Source organism: Nycticebus coucang, chromosome 16 (assembly GCF_027406575.1).
Source record: "Nycticebus coucang isolate mNycCou1 chromosome 16, mNycCou1.pri, whole genome shotgun sequence".
Taxonomy (NCBI): Eukaryota; Metazoa; Chordata; class Mammalia; order Primates; family Lorisidae; genus Nycticebus; species Nycticebus coucang.
The window spans coordinates 74531631-74551129 of record NC_069795.1 but is presented as its reverse complement, the minus strand read 5'-3'; the positions used below and the strand labels follow the sequence as shown (position 1 = coordinate 74551129).

At 45.8% G+C, this 19499-nt stretch overlaps 1 protein-coding gene across 1 annotated transcript in view; it reads left to right on the top strand.

Moving 5' to 3' along the window:
* Window positions 1-19499, top strand: part of ITGB5 (integrin subunit beta 5) — a 125832-nt gene that overhangs the window by 59993 nt on the left and 46340 nt on the right. The window contains exons 6-8 of the mRNA XM_053564172.1: window positions 7847-8008; window positions 9365-9460; window positions 11810-11899. Of these exons, the coding sequence (XP_053420147.1) occupies window positions 7847-8008; window positions 9365-9460; window positions 11810-11899 (348 nt within the window). The remainder of the gene's footprint in view (window positions 1-7846; window positions 8009-9364; window positions 9461-11809; window positions 11900-19499) is intronic.

Below are 19499 nucleotides of genomic sequence, written 5' to 3'. Positions count from 1 at the left end.
TGCCTATTGTGGGAGAGCTGCCATAAACGTTTATGTTCATATCTTTGTGTGGAAGTATGCTTTGGTTTCTCTTGGGTCAATACTTACAAGCCAGATGACTGGGTCATATGGGTGTTTTAACTTTTTGAGAAACTTCCAAACTGTTTTCCAAAGTACAAGTTTACATTGTATGTATTTTATATGTCTACCAACAAGGTACGAGGGTCCCAGTTCCTACACATCGTCTTCCACATTTGGTGTGGTCAGTCTTTTTCTTTTTAGCCAATTTAATAGGCTGTGGTAGAATCTCATTGTGGTTTTGAATTAGTACAAGGCTTTTACAAGAAGTTATAGTCCGTGTAAAGATTGTGTAGCCTCACACATCAAGTAGTAAAAAGAGAAGAGAAGAAATGTAAAAATTATTACCAGTCCTAGAACAATAATTATAGAGTCCCTTTATAGTCCCTTTTATGTCCTAAACATTTTAATATGATACAAACTCATGGTATCCTGGTGATTTTCAACCAGTGTGCCACGAAAAGATCTTAGGTGTGCCAAGAAAATTTTTAAAGATTATTAATTAAATTATTTTCAAAAGAAGTTTAAGAAAAAAAAATATATATATATTTTTCTTTAAAGAGGCAGAGTCTCACTTTATTGCCTTTGGTAGAGTGCTGTGGCATCACAGCTCACAGCAACCTCCAGCTCTTGGGCTTAGACGATTCTCTTGCCTCAGCCTCCCGAGTAGCTGGAACTACAGGCGCCGCCACAATGCCTGGCTATTTTTTGTTGTAGTTTGGCCAGGGCCAGGTTCAGACCTGCCACCCTCAGTATATGGGGCCAGCACCCTACCCACGAGCCACAGGTGCCATCCGTAAGTATATTCTTTTTTTTTTTTTAACTCTTTTTTTGGATCAACATAATTTAAGTGTGCCCCGGAAGTTTAACTATAGGTTCAAGTGGGCCGTGAGATAAAAAAAGGTTGGAAAAAACTGGTCTAAACCTAGCACCAGTCTGCAAAGCAGACTAATCTCCTTTCTACACATGAAGAAGGTGAGACTCAGTGGGGTGATGTGCCTGACTCAGGGTGTCACTGTTAGAGCAAAGCAGAGATGTGAATGCAGATTCATGTAATCCAGAGCTCACATACTCTGGCCCTCATGCTGTATTAAATTTTGTAGGCCAGTGTTTTTCTTTTCTTTTCATTTTTTAATTTAATTAATTTATTTATTTGAGACAGAGTCTCACTTTGTCACCCTCAGTAGAGTGCTGTGGCTTCATAGTTCACAGCAACCTCACACTCTTGGGCTAAGTGATTCTCTTACCTCAGCCTCCCGAGTAGCTGGGACTACAGGTGCCCACCACACCTGGCTATTTTTAGAAACGAGGTCTCTCTGTGGCCCTTAAAAAAAAAAATCCATTTTCCCACTCTTACTTCCTACCGCAAACATGGAATTTAGAGCTTAAACCTTCAAAACAGATAGCTCTGTCAGCCAAGCTAACAGTAAGGGAAACTATTTCTAATACGAAAGCTCTGAGAAGTTACCACTTATAAAACCTCCAAGCCTGAAAGGCCAGTTGAATGAATAAGCACTGCTGCAGCCTAACCTCTAGGCCAAGTTTGTTAACACCATTTCCATAACAAGAGCCCACTTCATGGTAAACAGAATTATTATTATGCTGGGCCACTGCTCACTTGTGAGGCTGTTTCCATTTCAAATCCACCTTCCATTCAACAAACATTTACTTTGGATCCGCACTCTTTAGCTGAGAGTCTACCACAAACCAAGCACTTTTATGAATTATCTCATTTATTCCAGGCGTAGCAGCCTCCTCTCCCTGTGTGATCTGGCTTTCTTCTCTGGCCCTTGCTAGTTGAATGGGCTGGTTACGTCATCGCTCTAAACTCCGGTTTCCTCCCTGGTAAAATGGTAAGATTACACTTCACAAGGGTTGTAGGGAAGAATCAGTGTCATAATGGAAGTGCTCACATCTTGTGTGTATTATTTCTTTTTTACTGAGAAGAAGAAAAGCTTTTGAGGTGTTGAATAATTTGGGCAATTGGGGGCAGCAGGAAGATTCCAGTGCCTGTCATGAGGCGCCTACCTTCCGCGTTGTTCTGTTTCCTCCCTGACCCTGCTTTGGGGCCCACGAGACCCTCAAGAAGCTGGTATTGAGGAAATAGGCAAAGCCACATTCAGTCTTGCAAAGGTGTTGTCTGCCTAGGAAAGACAATTTGGAAAATAATGGGAAAGAGGAAAAAGGATTACCCTTACCCCCAACCCTGGCTACATTATGGTGTATATATATATTTTTTTTAATAGAGCTGTGCTCATTTCTTACGTAGTTTGTGATCACACTGCAGATACAGGGCTTCTTTGTTTTCACTTCATATTATACATGTTTACACATGATTCCTAACAGCTACAGAGGAGACAGCTCAGTTTCCTTACTTTCCCCACACAGCAGGCTATTCATTTCTTTACCTTTTTTCTCACTGTTAACAAAAATACTGGTGTGCATATTTCAGAATACTTCTTGTGGATGGATGCCCTAAAGTAGAATCTTTGAGTCAAAGATACACACACACACACACACACATAGATGTGTGTATATATATATATATATATATAAGTATAAAAAATATATATATTTTTTGGTTGTAAAGTCTTATAGCCACCCCCACAATTAAAGTACAAATTATTTCCATCACCCCAGAAAGTTGTCTGGTGTGCCTTTGTTGTTGATGTTTTCCTGAATACATTATGAATGGAATTAGTAAATTGCCCTTTGAGTCAGATAAACGGCTTCTGAGATTCATCTTTGATGGTGTGTGTATCAGTAATTTGTTCCTTTTTGTACCAAGTAGAATTGTATGGATGTACTTGGGTCTATCTATTCACTATTTGATGGATATTTGGGTTGTTTCTAATTGTGAATAAAGTTGCTATAAATATTTGCACAGAATTTTTTACATAAGGAGAAATTTTCATTTCTCCTGGGTAAATACCAAAGAGTGGGGCTGCTGTATTGATAGTAAGTATATATTTGACTTTATAAGAATCTATCAAACTGGGGGTGGTGCCTGTGGCTCAGTGGGTAGGGCACCGGCCCCATATACCGAGGGCTGCAGGTTTGAACCCTGTCCCAGCCAAACTGCAACAAAAAATAGCCGGGCGTTGTGGCGGGCACCTGCAGTCCCAGCTACTCAGGAGGCTGAGGCAAGAGAATCGCCTGGGTCCAAGAGCTGGAGGTTGCTGTGAGCTGTGACACCACAACACTCTATCAAGGGTGACAAAGTAAGACTCTGTTTCTAAAAAAAAAAAAATCTATCAAACTGTTTTTCAAAGCTGTTGTACATTTTAACATTTTTACCAGCAACCCTGAGAGTCCTGGTTGTTGCACATCCTTGTTAGCATTTGGTATTAGAGGGACTGTTTGCTTGCCATTCAGATATGCCTAATGGCTATCTCTTTGTGGTCTTAATTTGCATTTCCTTAATCATGAATAGTGTTTGGGATCCTTTCATGCACTTATTCATATATCCTTTTTTTGTGAATTGTCTGATTAAATCTTTAGACCACATTTTTGTTTTTTTCCAAGACTGTTTTGCTGTTACCCAGGATGGAGTGCAGTGGTGCTATCATAGCTCATTGTGGCCTGGAACTCCTGGGCTTAAGTGATCCTCTGGCCTCAGCCTCCTGAGTAGCTGGGACTACAGGCATGGGCCACCACACCAGGCTAATTAAAAAAAAAGTTTTTAAAGATGAAATCTTACTATGTTGCCCAGGCTGGTCTCAAACTCCTAACCTTAACAATCCTCCCACCTCAACCTCCCAAATTCCACCTGTGCTGGAATTACAGGTGTGAGCCACCATGCCCAGCCATTTTGACCACTTTTTACAGCTGGGTTTTTTAAATTATTGATTTATGAGAGTTCCTTATATATTCTTTATAGTACTTTTAATTTTTGCAAATATTTTCCCAGTCTGTGTCTTGTCATTTCATTTTCTTACAGTATCTTTCAAAGAACAGAACTTTTTGTTTTTTATCCTATGAATCATCTTATCTAAGAAATCTTTGCCTATACTAAACCTTACAGAGGTTTTCTCCTATGTTTCCTTAAGAATTTTTATAGCCTTAGGTCTGTTTTTAGGTCTATGGGCCTCTTTGAATTAATTTTTGGGTATAGTAAAAGATATGGTTTGGGTTGAACTTCATTTTTTGCATATGAATGTCTAATTGTTCCAGTGTTCTCCGCTGAATCAACTACATACATACCTGGGAATCCATTTCTGATCTCTCTACCCTCTTCCAGTGATCTAACCTTTGGTCAAAACCACACTGTCTTGTTACTGTAGCTTTGTAAGAAGTCTTGACCTTGGATAATAAGTCCTCCAGTTTTTTTGTTTTGTTTTGTTTTATTAAATCATAACTGTGTACATTGAGGCATTTATGGGATTCAGTGTACTGATTTGGTATAAAATGTGAACTACTTATATCAAACTAACATGTCCATCACCTGGCTTACTTATTTGTTGTGGTAAGACATTTACACTCTTTGCTTAATAGTTTTGAAATGTACTGTTGCATTATGCACCTTAGGTGAGGTCCCCCAAATGCCCTCCTCCTCCCAGCCTACCTCCTCCCCTCCTCTCTTTCCTCTTCCCTCCTACTTTCTGGACTATAGTTATGTTTTATCATTCATATGAATGTGTAGGTCAGCGGTTCTCAACCTGTGGGTTGTGACCCCTTTTTAACAGTGAAAATACGTTGCAGCATTAGGAAGGTTGAGAACCACTGGTGTAGGTGATTATATATTTATTTCATAGTAGTATTGAGTACACTGGATACTTTTTTTTTCATTCTCGAGATACTTTACTAAGAAGAATGTGGTCTAGCTCCATCCAGGTAAACATAAAAGAGTCTTCATCTTTTTATGGTTGCATAGTGTTCCATGGTATACATATACCACCATAATTTGTTAATCCCATTCGTGGATCCATGGGCATGTGGGCTATTTCCATGTCTTGGCAATTATGAATTGGGCTGTAATAAATATTCTGGTGCAAATGTCTTTGTTGTAAAATGACTTTTGATCATCTGGGTATATACTTTGTAGAGGAATTTCAGGATCAAATGGTAGGTCTACTTTTGAGTATCCTCCAAACTTCTTTCCAAAAAGGTTGTATTAGTTTGCATTCCCACCAGAAGTGTAGAAGTGTTCCCTTCTCTCTGCATCCACACCAACATCTGTAGTTTTGAGGTTTTGTGATGCGGGCTAATCTTACTGGAGTTAGATGTTATCTCAAAGTGGGATATTTTCATAGACCTAATACCAGCTCAAGAAATACAAATGAAAATGAGATTTTCATTTCTCTGATGATTAAAGATGATGAGCATTTTTTCATGTGTTTGTCAGCCATGCACCTGTTTTCATCACAGAAGTTTCTGTTCAAGTCTGTTGCCCACATAGAAATGGGGTTATCTGTTCTTTTCTTATTGATTAGTTTGAGTTCTCCGTAGATTCTAGTTATCAGACCTTTGTCAGAAACATAACCTGCAAAAATCTTCTCCCATTCTGAAGGTTGTCTGTTTGCTTTACTTACTGTGCTCTTGGCTGTCAGAAGCTTTTTAGTTTGATCAGATCCCAGTAATGTATTTTTGGTGTTGCTTCAATTGCTCAGGGGGTCCTCCTCATAAAATATTCTCCCAGGCCAATTTCTTCAAGTGTTTTCCCTGCAGAAGTCCTCCAATTTTGTTCTTCTTTTTCAAAATTGTTTGGCTAGTCTTCATTGTTTACAATTCCATATAAATTTTAGAATGAGCTTGTTGTTTTCTGAAAAAGACCTGAACTTTTGATTGTGATTATGTCAAATCCATAAGTCAGTTTATAGAGAAATGACAGCTCAATACCATTCCTTCTTCTAATCATAAAAACGATCTCTCTCTGTCCATTTATTTAGGTCTCTGATTTTCCTTATGGTTCTTAATACACTCTGTTAAATTAAAGGTTGTTCTTCTCCCTTCTTGCTAGGGTGTTTAGCACATGGCTGTACATTTTTGCTGCAAGAAAACCTTGCTGGTTTGCACGCTCTCTTAATTATGCTTTATCTCCCAAGCATCTGATTCCTTCTTTTCCACATTCCATGGCTTAAAATGCATTGTTTTACTTATTTTAAAGTCTTAAACTATTTATCAAAATACACACGCAGAAAACTATATATCAGAGTACATCTTGATGAATGTTTACAAAATAAAAAACACCAGCTCAAGAAACAGAACAGGACCGCACCCTGGATGCCTCTTGGTGACCTTTTCCCAATTCTGCCAGAAAGGGGAACCACTGTCCCCACTTTTATACCAGAAAGTAAATAGTTTTGTCAGGACTTTGCCTTTCATTGCCTGAGGGACCTTCTTGGTTCTTACTCCAAGCCCCTACGCTATGCCCAGCTTCCTCATGTGTGCCTTTCAGCTTCTGCTTTTGCTAGTGCCTGGATTGCCCACCCCCTCTGCCTTCTTCCTTCTCTTTTCTAATTCCAGCTTCCTCGAAGTGTCCTCCCCCTCCTTCCACCGACACCGTATTCCCTTCATGGATGCTCGTATCACGGCGTATTGCAGTCTCTGTTTCCGTTTGCTTGTAAGCTCTTTGAGGTCTGGAACAAGCTTTTCTGTGGACCCAGCACCTTCTCTGGGCCTGGCACGCAGTAGGAGGTCAGTAGTTGTGCGTTGGACAAACGCGGAGTATCTAGGAAACTCATTCCCAGAAGGTTATGGTCTTTCTCATAGTAGGTCTCCTGGTTCTCAGTCCTCACGGGGCTTCTTTTCAAATCCCATTGCCCCCGCATGTTGCTCTGATTTCTTGTGATTTATGTTTTTATTTCCGTGTTGCTTCTGGATCAAGAGAGAAAACACTGTAGCTCTTTAGGTTCTTGTGTCCATCATTCAGATGACAAGTCAGAGAGGATGGCCCTTTCTTACCTCAGCTGCCAAAAATTAGCAATAGCTTTAAACTAGGAAGGTCTGTGGGCCCTGCCTCCTACTCCACTGGGAACCGAGCAGGAGGTGAAACCCCTCATATTTCACTCTGCTGCCAACACCTTTTGATGCCCTTTCAGTTAGTGAGAAGATGATCGTATCCTAGTGTTCCTCTGTATTAGGGTCTAGCTGCTCCTAATAACAATGTCTGTGAGTGTTTTTGTGTAGTTTTAGGGAAACAAAGGCTGAATATGACTTGCAGTACAGACTGTTTTTAGCTGTGTCTCTTTCTGAAGATGGGTAAATTCCATATAGTGAAGCGGTAAAGGGAGAAAGAGGATCTACCTTTTCTATTTGACTTTAAACACCAAAGTGGCTCAATTAATGACTGGAGTGGTTTACATCGCCAGACTAGGTGGCAGGTTCTACCAGACCCTCAAAACACGGCCCCATCTACTGGTCATTTGAGTGCTCTGTTCTAAGTGACTCTCGTCTGAGTGGGGCTGAAGGGTTCCCTTAACCATCATCTGAGATAATCACAGCCAGCAGATGTGTTGATGGGGAGACTTGGGGACTGCAGCTAAAGGTTGTCCTGGGGAAGGTTAACGGGTGAGGCTAAATGGGGAAGTGGCCAAGAGAAGCAGCCCTCGGGTGTGATTGCAAGAGTGGGGAAGAGAGTGGTGGGCTAGAGGGAGGGGCCGGGCTTGGAGATCTGTCTCTGCAGCCAGCCTTCCCCAGTGCAGGCTGGGCCTCTCCCAGGCTTATGGGTCATTCACGGCAAGGAGACCACCTCTGATTCAGACCTTGGCTCCCAGAGGCGGTTTGCCTGGTCTGATGCCCTGAGCAGGCCTGGGCAGGAAGGCTATTGTACCCTCCCCTCTGTCCTCAGGAGAAGATCGGCTGGCGGAAGGATGCGCTGCACTTGCTGGTGTTCACAACGGATGACGTGCCCCACATTGCGCTGGACGGAAAACTGGGGGGCCTGGTGCAGCCACACGACGGCCAGTGCCACCTGAATGAGGCCAATGAGTACACTGCGTCCAACCAGATGGTGAGGGCCAGGGACTGGCTCCCTGACACCCATCCTGTAACCCTACCACGTCCTAGTGCTCGCCCCACCTCAAAACCTTTTGTGGCCCTCAGTGCTCACTGCCTTCTGGTCCCGTCCTGGCACTGGGCTTCATTATTCCATCTTCTCCAGCTGAATTTCCAGAACTCATTCACTTAGATTAGAACATTTCCCAGGGATTTCTGTAGCTGGTTTATCTTTCTGCCATTGTGCATCTGAATGGGGACTGCTTAGTGGGGAAGAGGCGACCCAAGGGAAGGGTAGGTCTATAATAATAGGAGAGAGGGGACCTTAGAGGCGCGTGGGGGCTGTGCTTCTGCAGAGGTCACGGCTGAGAGAGGCGCCATAGGCAGGACCTGCTGACTTCTAGAAGTGGGCTCCCTGGACTGGTGGGTTCCTTGTCAGTGTCAAGAGTGGGCAGAGCTGTCCTGCACCCAGACCGTCTGTCCCAATAGTCTATGACACAGCTATATAATTAAAAGAATTTGTGCACAATTCAAACATATATGAAAATAGAGCAGTAAAATGAACCCTTAAGTACCCACCACCCCAGACCTAGCAATGATCAGAATCTTGTCATACTAAACCCTGTGATTTCTCCCCCTCCCCCCCAAAAAACTGTGTCCTTTTTTCTTTTTTTTTCCTCAAATTCACTTTGGTTTCTAGCCAGAGAGGAATTCTTCTTAATTTTCTTTCCTGAATAAGCACATTTTGTCCAGTTTCAAAAGGTGGTCGGTGCCCAATCCTTCCATGTTATCTGAGAACAATGGAGTCTGGAAGAAAGACCCACAATGGGAGCTCACCTGGGGAGCAAGACCCATCAATAGCCCTTAAAATCCTCAAGGACACTGCTAACGGTCTCGCAGCCCCTCCCTCCCTCCTCTCTCTGCTCACCCCCGCACCTGTGGCCCGTTTTGTCCAGAGGTTGGCAGCCTGTCTGTCTGTTCTGAGCAAGGAGGGGCCTGAGGGAGCAAGTGCTGACGGCAGGCGGTAGGATGCAACGGCTGTTCTCTTAGGGTCTCTGAAGTCGCCCCCATCCCTGCTGTAAGGATGGAGACAGCCTAGCATGGAGGACCTCGCCCCGTCACTCCTCCTCTCTGGTGTGGGAAGGCAGGGGAGGGAATCTAGTCTGGTGGGTATTAGAGGGTCCTTTCCTTAAAGATCTACCCAGTTCCTCAATTTGGGGGCTTCCGATGGCGCTTGGTTATTAAGGGGCTTAAGGGACCAGGCAGAGATGCATTTCATGTAAGTGCCGAGCTGCTGAGTGTGCACCAGGGCCAGGGGCTAGGATTTCCACCTGTTAAAACTGTTAAAGCCTCGACTTTTGCCTTGGCCCAGGACTATCCATCCCTTGCCTTGCTTGGAGAGAAATTGGCAGAGAACAACATCAACCTCATCTTTGCAGTGACAAAAAACCATTATATGCTCTACAAGGTATGCCGAGAGGGAGGGAAGCTGGTGGCCTAATCCCTCGGCTATACTGACCCTAAGGTGAATGGGAGATTAGAACGTGGGGTGGGGAGAATTGGAGGGGTGAGGAGTGTTTACAGACCTACTCTGTGTGGGGGAGATTCCCGGGGGGTGGGGGGCTGGACTGTAGGCCTGTCTTGATCTCGTGGGAATAATGTATTCAGAAAGCCTCTGGGCATCCACGCAGCAGTGAATGGATGCCTGTACAAGGAATTCAGACGTATATCTCATTTGATCCTGAGAAAAACCTTGAAAATAGTATAAATTCCCACTTTTCAGGTGATGAAATGGAAACACAGAGAGACCCAAGCTAACAGGGAAGGAAAATATAAAATGAAAATATACAGAAAGAAAAATAAGGCATCTAATCAGGCTACATTGCTATAATAATAGCAGTATTCCAGAGTTTTATGCCTTAGCCTGCAGCATGTGGGAGACTGTGAGAGTCTGAGGCAGGAATTCCCAAAGAAAGCAATAAATGTCCTAAGAGAACAGAACAGTCTGTTTAGGAATCTTTTCCCTAACGAGCCTTTTCCTGGGTCATTCCGTGAGCCATCATTACATTGTGGCCAATTTATACCTACTGGAACGAGGTGTTTCATGGAGAATTTCATCTGATGTGCATTTGAGGTTTTATCTGGTACTAATAGGTAGCTTTTTTTTTTTTTTTAAGAGATAGGATTTCACACTGTTACCCAGGAATACTGTGGTATGATCATAGCTCACTGTAGCCTCAAATTCCTGGGCTTAAGGGATCCTCTTGCCTCAGTCTCCTGAGTAGCTGGAACTCTGGGTATATTCTACCATGCCTGGCTATTTTTTTTAAATTATTTGTAGACATGGGGTCTCACTATGTTGTCTAGGTTGATCTCTAACTCCTGGCCTCAAGTGATCCTCAGCCTCCTGAAGTGCTGGGATTACAGGCATGAGCCATCATGCCCTGCCTCGTGGACCGTCATTACAAACCGCACTCACAAACGTGCTTTCTCACAACATAAACGAGTCGCATTTTGAGCAAGAAATGTCCTGAACGTTTAAGTGAGCTAAATGTAACGCCCAGCACCCTGTGGCATCCCTTAAACTGAGAGGTTATGGGAACTTAATCTGGAGTCCCTCTCCACCCTCACCCCCAAGCAGCCAGCGCTGGTTCCTCCTCTTTGCTCTTAAAGACTCACAGAAGAACCTCTGTCTGAGTGTGTTTTTGTCTTGTCCTGCCTGAGATTATCACTGACAAAATGCCACTTACATCTTCTTGTGTTCTTTATCTTCCTTTAGTCTAAGCCAGTTTCAGAAGATGAAAACAAGGAGAAAAGGATTGTTTTTCTCTTTTTGTTTAGGGAGCAATAGCAAGATAAAGCCTATCCATTTACAAATAACATTTTAGAGGGATCCATTGCATAGAATTCCAGATGTTTCAAGAGGGGAGAGATCCACCTTGGCTTAAGCCATCCTTTCTCAGAACACAGTACACCTTGCTCAGGGAGGAGGTCTGTCCAGTCCACGGCGGGCTGAGGGCAGTGGATGTTCCTGCCACCATTATACGTGGGTCACTACGAAAGTTTATGTTATGGTCCATGATTTCACTTGCAAGAAACATAGTCAACAGCATCCTTTCTGATTCACCCGTGTGTGTTTCAATTTGGTCGGTTTATTGGTATTGCTGGGAGGGCTTCATTTGTTTCTGCCCACGAGGATTTTGTTTCTGATTTTTGTGGATCTCACACCTTTCGTAATGACCCACATAAGTGAAACACTCAGGGCTTAGTGCAGATGAAGAAGGACGGTGAGCACTTCAAGGCTGCCCCTTTGCATTAGGACCTCCCTCAGAGGCATCCAAACGTCCCTGGGAGGGTGCATTCACCTGTGGTTCCCTTTAAAGAACAGAGGCCAAGTTTGAGACCCTTGTAAAAGTCACCTCACCCCTTTCGCTCCTGCTGAGCAGATTCAGTGCACCGTTGAGGCTAAACCTAGGAACACCTACATAGAACAGGGAGAGCTGGCAGGAAAGTCACCAGGGGCTGTGGAGCTCTGAGAGTTTGCTTTCAGAGAGGTGTCCGTGACACCCCAAGGGGAGAGGTCTGAAGACACCCTTCAGGGAGCGACCTTGTCAGCCCTTTCCTCTCAGGTCTGGGGTGGACGTTCCACAGCTGCAGCTGTTCTCTGCCAGCTCTTCTTGTCTTTCCTGGTTATGGTGCCCGAGAGTGGCAGAAGTTAGTGCAGGGAGCCTTTCCTGTTCTAGTTCAGTAGTGCAGTGTTCCCCCTGATGGGGTAGAAGGGCAACGTGGACTTAGTTCTTTTCTTTTTTTCCCTAAGAATTTTACAGCCCTGATACCTGGAACAACGGTGGAGATTTTACATGGAGATTCCAAAAATATTATTCAGCTGATTATCAATGCATACAATGTAAGTCACTGCTCTTCCCCCCACTGCCACCTCCATCCGACCCACTGAGGCCTGGGAGCTGGTGTGGGTTCACATGGACAGCACACTGTCCTCAAGTTTGACCTCTCCCTCCTTCACTCAGGGTCAGGGTGGAGAAAGTGTCCTGCCTAATGCGCCTCCCCTCCCCTTTGGGGTCTCCACTCTCATCATCGGCTGATCTCAGCGAGTCAACAAGTGGCTCATTCAAGTCATGCCCACTTGCATCCTGATACCTCTCATGGGTGGGTAGCAATGTTCCCCACCCATCCAGCTGCCCTACATGAGGGAGCAGGGCGCCTGCCACTGACCTGCTGTCCCAGGTGAGACAGTTAGAGTTCCTCAAGTTCAGCGTGCTCATCCTAGAGCTTTGACAAGCCTGGGAGAGAAGAATCCAAGGAGAATCAACAGTCAAGTGTTTCATCTACATACTTGGGGTCAAATTGTGATCAGGTCCTTTCAGAGGGACCCAAGTGGGTCTGTTACATTCTGTACTGTCATAACTCACTATGTTCTTGGCCCTAAGATGATAAGTATGTGGGTTAGGGGTGACCCCCCCACCCCAAACCAGTTGTCATGGAATCACTTCCCAACTTTCTCCTTCCTGCCCTCCTTTCCCTCAATTCCTAACACCTAAGAAATGCTTGTCTCAGACTCCTCTTCTCTCTGGAAAGTGGCACACGTGGCCCCCTGTTGGGAATGACGTGCCTCAGCTGTCCCTTCTTTCCATCGATTCTAGTACCTACCCACCCCAAGAGGGTCAGGCCGTTTCCAAACTGGAGTTCAGAGTACATCTTTCTGTTAAAACAAAGTTGTATGGTTTAAGTGGCATTAGTCCTAAACGTCTATAAAATAGGTTTTTATAGGCTCACCTGGGAACCTAACTGGCTGTCCTCTCGTATCTGTGAGGAAAGTCACCATGCTTTCCCAGCAGTGACCAGTATACAGATAAGCTTTCGAAACCCTGCCTTTTCCAGTCATGACTTTGTCCCCTGCAGATGTGGCCCTGTTTTGAGTTACAAAGTTCTGCTCAGCTGGACCTGGGCCACTAGGTAATGATGTCCCCATCACGGGAGAAGCCCAGAGCCTGGGACGTGGTCAGCCCTGCACTTGGTCTTCCAGAGCCTCAAGGCAGCAGGCCAGGCAGCAGCAAGGGCCGGGGCTGGTTCCCCTCCCTTCCCACCCCCATCTTCTGTTGTAATTAAGGGTCCCCTTCCTCTCACAGATGCTGATACTCCTGGAACTTCCTGCTGAGGGAGACAAAACATTCCTGCCCCTTTCTGCCCTTCTCCCCACGTGCTCACATCCTCTTTTCTGGTCTCTGGCCTTCAGACCCTCCGCAGATGCAATGGCCGTCTCAAGGCCCAGAGCCCCATGAGGCAGGATTTCCAAAGTCGCCTTATGCTCTAGTGGGTTTCACCCAGTGAGTAACTTGGCTTGCATTTCAGGAAGAGGCAGGCCTGTGTGCCCAGCCCTGTGGCTCCACAGACCTGTGAAGATGAAAGGTACCGAGACTGGGAAACAAGCGTCTGCAGGAGGGAGGAGCAGGGTAGCCTAAGGTCCCTTTTTTCCCAGAGCTCCCCACTGGGAGCCCCACAGGTCTCAGGCTCTGAGCACTGAGCTAAGGAATCCAGGGACAGCCAGGGCCTCTGTCCTTCCCTATGAGGACTCTGGGGTTCGCAGACCCCTGAGGGAAGAAGAGGAACTGCCTCTGGGCCTGTGTTCCCTGGTGGGGTGACCGCGCTTGCCTCCTGCTGAGTCAGGCCTTGGGAAGCAACGGCCTCATCCCAGCTCTGGGGCGGCCGTGAAGACGCTCTTCTGAGCTCAGGCGGGGCGCTCCTGGCATTTCCACCTCAGGCTCCTCCAGAGCCCAGGTGGCAGGCAGACCTCTGGGGCTCCCCCAAGAGCATTTGCTGATGAAGGCCCGGGCCCTCCGCACCTGGAGGCTTTGATGAAGGAAGGATCCAGGAGGCCCAGATGCCACGGGAACCAGAAGGCGCTGGCCTCGGCCAGTGGGACACTGGGCTGACTGGCTCTGTGTGTCCTCACTCGTGTTGGGACCACTGAACACCAGGGAGCAGGTGGTGTTATTACTGGCGCCCTGGACGGGAGCTCGTAAATGCTTCATGTTCTTTCTCTGAGATACATGGCATTAGGCCTGTGCGGGATCCATTACACGTAAATTCATTTTCTTACTGGAAATTCAGGGGTGCAGGGTTGGAGAGTGAGAAGTGAAAACACCGTGTGGGGGGCGGGAGAGGAGGAGCAGGAGCTCTGCTGAGGAGCAGGCCTCGGGACGGTGCAGAAAACGGCCTTTCTAGGCTGGAGCTGCATTCAGAACCTACAGTGGGTCCCCTGAGGGGACCTCGCTTTACTACAGCTGGACTCTGTGAGTTGAACTGGTCCCTCCCTATAAGAAAGTATGTGATGAAATGAAGCATATGGATCATAAATGAACATTTGAAATGCAACTCTTAAAGATGAATGACTGGTAGAATACTATCAACAATAATCAAGTTCAGTGGGAAATTTTAAAAATCTTTATTGAGATATAATTAACATACAACAAATTGTACAGATTGAGAGTGTACACTCTGATGTTTTGATACACATATACACCCGTGAAATCATCACCTCCATCAAGATATTAAATGTGTCCATTACTCCAAAAGAAGTGAATTCCTACTTCCACCCCTCCCTTTAGACTGAATTTAAAAGAAATATAATAAATATAGAAATGTGCAACTTCCAGGTATTTGGAGCACAGTCTGACTGGTTGAAGCCACGTTGGGGGATGTTGGTTCTCTGTGTTGATAAGAACCTGTGACACTGTGGTCTATTAAGAATGTGTACACTGGTCTCTGCCTCTAGTTTCTGATATAAAGCTCCCCAAACTCCTGTAGATAGGGGCAGTAGAAGAATCTTATGCTATAGTATTTGGTCTTTGGCCCTGATTCCTGATCCCGAGCTCCTGGGACCTTTGCATTTTCATGGGTGATAGAAGAATCTTTTGCTCTAATGAGGTGACTCTAGATAGACTCTGCATGACCTCAGGGTGGGGGCCGATTACCAGGGGAACCAACCATGTGATTCAAGGGTTGAAACTTTCAGCCCTGCTGCCCGACTTGGGAGGGGGAGTAAGGCTAAAGATTGAGTTGATCACCAGTGGCCAGTGATGTAATCGATCATGTCTGGGTTCAGAGAACTTCAGGATAGCTGAACACATGGAGGTTCCCAGAGGTTGATCTGTGCCCTTCCCACAGCCCTTGCCCTGTGCGTGTTTTCCTCTGCTTGTTTCTTCGGTCATCAGTGGTGAACATAAGTGTTCCCCTGGGTGAGGGATCCCCCTTCTGTGAGCCATCCTAGCAAACTGATCAAACATGAAGAGGAGGTGTAGCCAGTTGGAAGTACCGCACAGCCTGCTCCTTGTAGTTGGTGTCTGAGGCAGGGGGAGTTTGTTGGGTACTGAGCCCCTGTGGGATCTGTTGCTGTCTCCAGGTAGATAGTGTTAGAGTTGGACTGAATTAGAGGACCCCGCTCTGGCTGCTGGAGAACTGCTGGTACAAGGAACTAGCTGCACCCCTCTGGTGTCAGCGATGCTGTGTTGAGTGGCGTGTGAGTAGAGAGGAGGAAGCAATGGCTTGTTTTTCCTTTCAGAACACCTATCTTACCTGCTGCTGCCTTTGCAGCCAACAGGAAGGCCCTAGGCTGGGCTTCCGGCTCCTTGCACTTTAGTCTGGGGTGTCTGGGGTGAGCTTTGGCCAGCAACAGAGGCATTTGTCAGCTCTGATTATCCTTCCACCTGCTTCTCCACCACGGCCAGCGTCCAGTCCCAGCTCTGTCTGGGCTGCAGCTCCCTGTGTCACCTTACTGAGCAGTCTGTGGATTTCATGAGTCACGCCACGTATGTGTAAATGTGGGTATGGACTTTTACCTCCCATGGCGTCTTGGCAAATGATCTGTGAGGATGTTCTGAAAAGATTTTAGTTGATGCATGTGTAACAGATGAAATGGCTGTGGGTTTTAGCCGGGCTGCGGAGGGAGCAAAATGGAAAGGGATGTTTGGTTTACTGTCGTGTAAGGAAGTCTGCTGTACACATTTTTCAGAGTGTGAAATCTTCAGCTCTTTGGTTTATTTTTTCTTGCTGTGCTAGAGTTTTCCTTGTGAGAAATCACCACGTCCTCCTGAGTGAGTTGGGCAAACTGGTGCTTTGCTCTGTGGCAGGTGCCGGTGAGAGGTTCTCTTCCCAAGGGCCACACAATCAGGGGACACCAGCATCACGTCACACTGAGGAAGGGGAGGTGGGACTCAAAGAGAGATCATGGGGGGTGGGAAAGAACAGAAGGAGCCAGAAACCACTCCAGTCGCATGCGGAGGTGACCTCAGAAGCTGTGGTGTATTTTTCCCATAGCGGAGCACATGTTTCTCTTTTTGTTGTTGCCATAAAGTCTGTTCCCACCCACTCCACAGCTGGCTTGACTTAAAGCAATTGCAGATGTGACCTACCCTGACCGAGCCTTTAATGGGCTTTAAACTTCTGACATTCCTGACGTTGTCCCCTTTACTACGTGAGGAGTAAGGAATTGTCTTTGGGGCAGATCTGTTAGGAGTTAATTGAGTTTTAGGAGTCACACATAAAAGTCTTCAAGTGTAAGAACTACATTGCCTGTGGCTTTGATCCTCTGCTACATCCTGTCCTTGATTTGTCAGTCAGTCAGTCTTACATCAGATGCAGAGGGTGCCATGAAAATGTACACACATATTGTAATACTCAATATATCTGATAACCAGAGGTGAACACAAGTCACAACGAGCACCTCTTATAATCGCAGAAGTCAAGCATGACTTGAGTACTATAAATTTAATACACTTTTTTCCTTTCTTAAATCATGTATACATTTTTTGGTGCTGAGTATACTGAGTATACTAATAGCCTAGTGTGCGGCAGGCATCATGCTACACCTTGGCCATAAACTAATGAGCAAAACACAGTCCTGCTCTTCAGGACTTATGGTCTTTTGGGGGAGACTGACCCTCACAACCAGGAGACAACTGATAATCTCTTTCCCAAGTCAGAGAGTGCGTGTCGGGTGTCGGGGTTAGAGAGGGCACGGAAGCCCTGCCCTGGTGCAGCCCGCCTCTGGCAGCTGAGTGGCCTTGTGGATGAGGCCTTCTCTTTGGCCTGCTTTCGTAAATGAGTGGTTTAAATTGAATCATCTCCACGGTTCCTGCCACCTGTAACATCTCAAGAATTTCTGATTCCAGAGACTTTGTGGCGGAACAGGAATAACACAGACTCAGATCAGAACATGGGGGTCTACGGTCTGAGGGGAACATAGGATTCCATCTCCTTCCTGTCGTAGCTGCCAGGTTGTAGAGCAGGAGCCCCAGCCCCTAGTGCTCTTAGTCCCTCCACCAAACCCTTCATTAGGGTTTCAAGTGGCAGCCCTGGCAGGTCTTGCTAGGGAGTGCCAGCCCCTCCTACCAGGGTTTGGTTGTGACCATGGGGTCCCCACAGTTCAAGTGACTGTTTCCAAATAATTTTTAACATACCTCAGTCTACCAAGCTCTTTTATGTTTTTTTTTTTTTTTGTAGAGACAGAGTCTCACTTTGTGGCCCTCGGTAGAGTGCCGTGGCATCACACAGCTCACAGCAACCTCCAACTCCTGGGCTTACGCGATTCTCCTGCCTCAGCCTCCCGAGTAGCTGGGACTACAGGCGCCCGCCACAATGCCCGGCTATTTTTTGGTTGCAGTTTGGCCGGGGCTGGGTTTGAACCCGCCACCCTCAGTATATGGGGCTGGCACCCTGCTCACTGAGCCACAGGCGCCGCCTGCAAGCTCTTTTATGATATGCTATTTTATCACATACTCATATTTATTCAAAATTATAGATTATATTTTTAAATTTATCTTGTCTTTAAAAAAAAGCTGTGCCCCTTAGCATTAAAGCATCCATCCTTCCATCTGCCCATTCATTCACTCAACAAGAGATTGTACTAAGTCCCAGAGAGGCACGTGAGATGGCGCTTGGAATTGAAGACACAGCAGGGAAGACAGATCTGTAAATAACTCATCACATTCCACAGGAAAGTGCTGTGTGTGGTGAGTGGTGCTTTTGTGACCCTTGGCCAGTTAAGGCTGGCACTTGCAAGAGGAAGTAGATTTAAGAAGGATAGTATTTTTAGAGTTGTGGAAGCACTTAGGCGATTGGTTGCATAGGGAGAGACTATTTTTTGCAGAGAATATTTTCAACAAGCTGTGAATTTGCTAGGAAAACTGCATATTTCACTTACTCCACTTTAGCACTACATGCTCAGCAAGAGAGAAAAAAAGAAAAGGAAGGAAGAAAAGAAAAACTCTAAGAGCAAAAGGCAAGTCTGCCTGCCATTCCGCTCTACAGCAGTCACCCCCTAGAGCGCAGCTGAGAAGTGGGGGCTGGGGGCCGTCAGCTGAGGCTGGGGTCAGAGTATGTACGTGTCCCTGTATGAACAGATGGCTGCTTTTAAAGTTTTGGTAAAATATGACCCCTAAATACAAGCCAGTTACTTTTTCCTCTGTCTCCAAAGTGGCTTCTTCCTTAGAGATTTTTTTTTTTGAGATAGTCTCACTTGGTCACCCTGGGTAAAGTGCTGTGGCATCATAGGTCACGGCAACCTCAAACTCTTGGCCTTAAGTGATTCTCTTGCCCCAGCCTCTTGAGTAGCTGGGACTACAGGTGCCTGCCACAACGCCTGGCTAGTTTTTCTACTTTTAGTAGAGATGGGATCTCGCTCTTGCTCAGACTGGTCTGAAACTCCTGAGCTTAGGTGATCCACCCACCTCAGCCTCCCAGAGTGCTGGAATTGTAGGCGTAAGCCACCGTACCCAGCCTTCCCTTAGAGATTTTCAAGGGCAATCTTTTAAACCAAAAGATGTATAGAGAATTGTACAAACTTTTCACAAACTATATGCACCCAAGTATCCAACACCCAGGTAAAAAACACAGAATGTTACCAGCACCCAAGACATCCCTGTTGTGCCCTCTCCCATCACTGTCCCCGAGAGTAACCAATAATGCTGCCCATTTTTGAATTTCATATAGATAACAGAATACACTCTCTATGCCTGTGTCTGCCCTCTTCCTGGGAAGGCTGCATTTGTGCGATTTGTCCGTGTCATTGCACGCGGTTGTGCTGTGTTCCTCCTCGTTACTGTGTCATATTCTATGGTGTGAACATACCACAGTTCTTTTTTTTTTTTTTTTTTTGAGACAGAGCCTCAAGCTGTCACCCTGGGTAGAGTGCTGTGACATCACAGGTCACAGCAACCTCAAACTCCTGGGCTTAAGCGATTCTCTTGCCTCAGCCTCCCAAGTAGCTGGGACTACAGGCGCCCGCCACAACGCCCGGCTATTTTTTGGTTGCAGCCGTCATTGTTTGGCAGGCCTGGGCTGGATTCAAACCTGCCAGCTCAGGTATATGTGGCTGGCGCCTTAGCCACTTGAGCTACAGGCACCAAGCCAACATACCACAGTTTTAAAAAAATCCATTCTATTATTGAGTTTGGGTAGTTTCAAGATCCTAGCTATTACAAACAGCATTG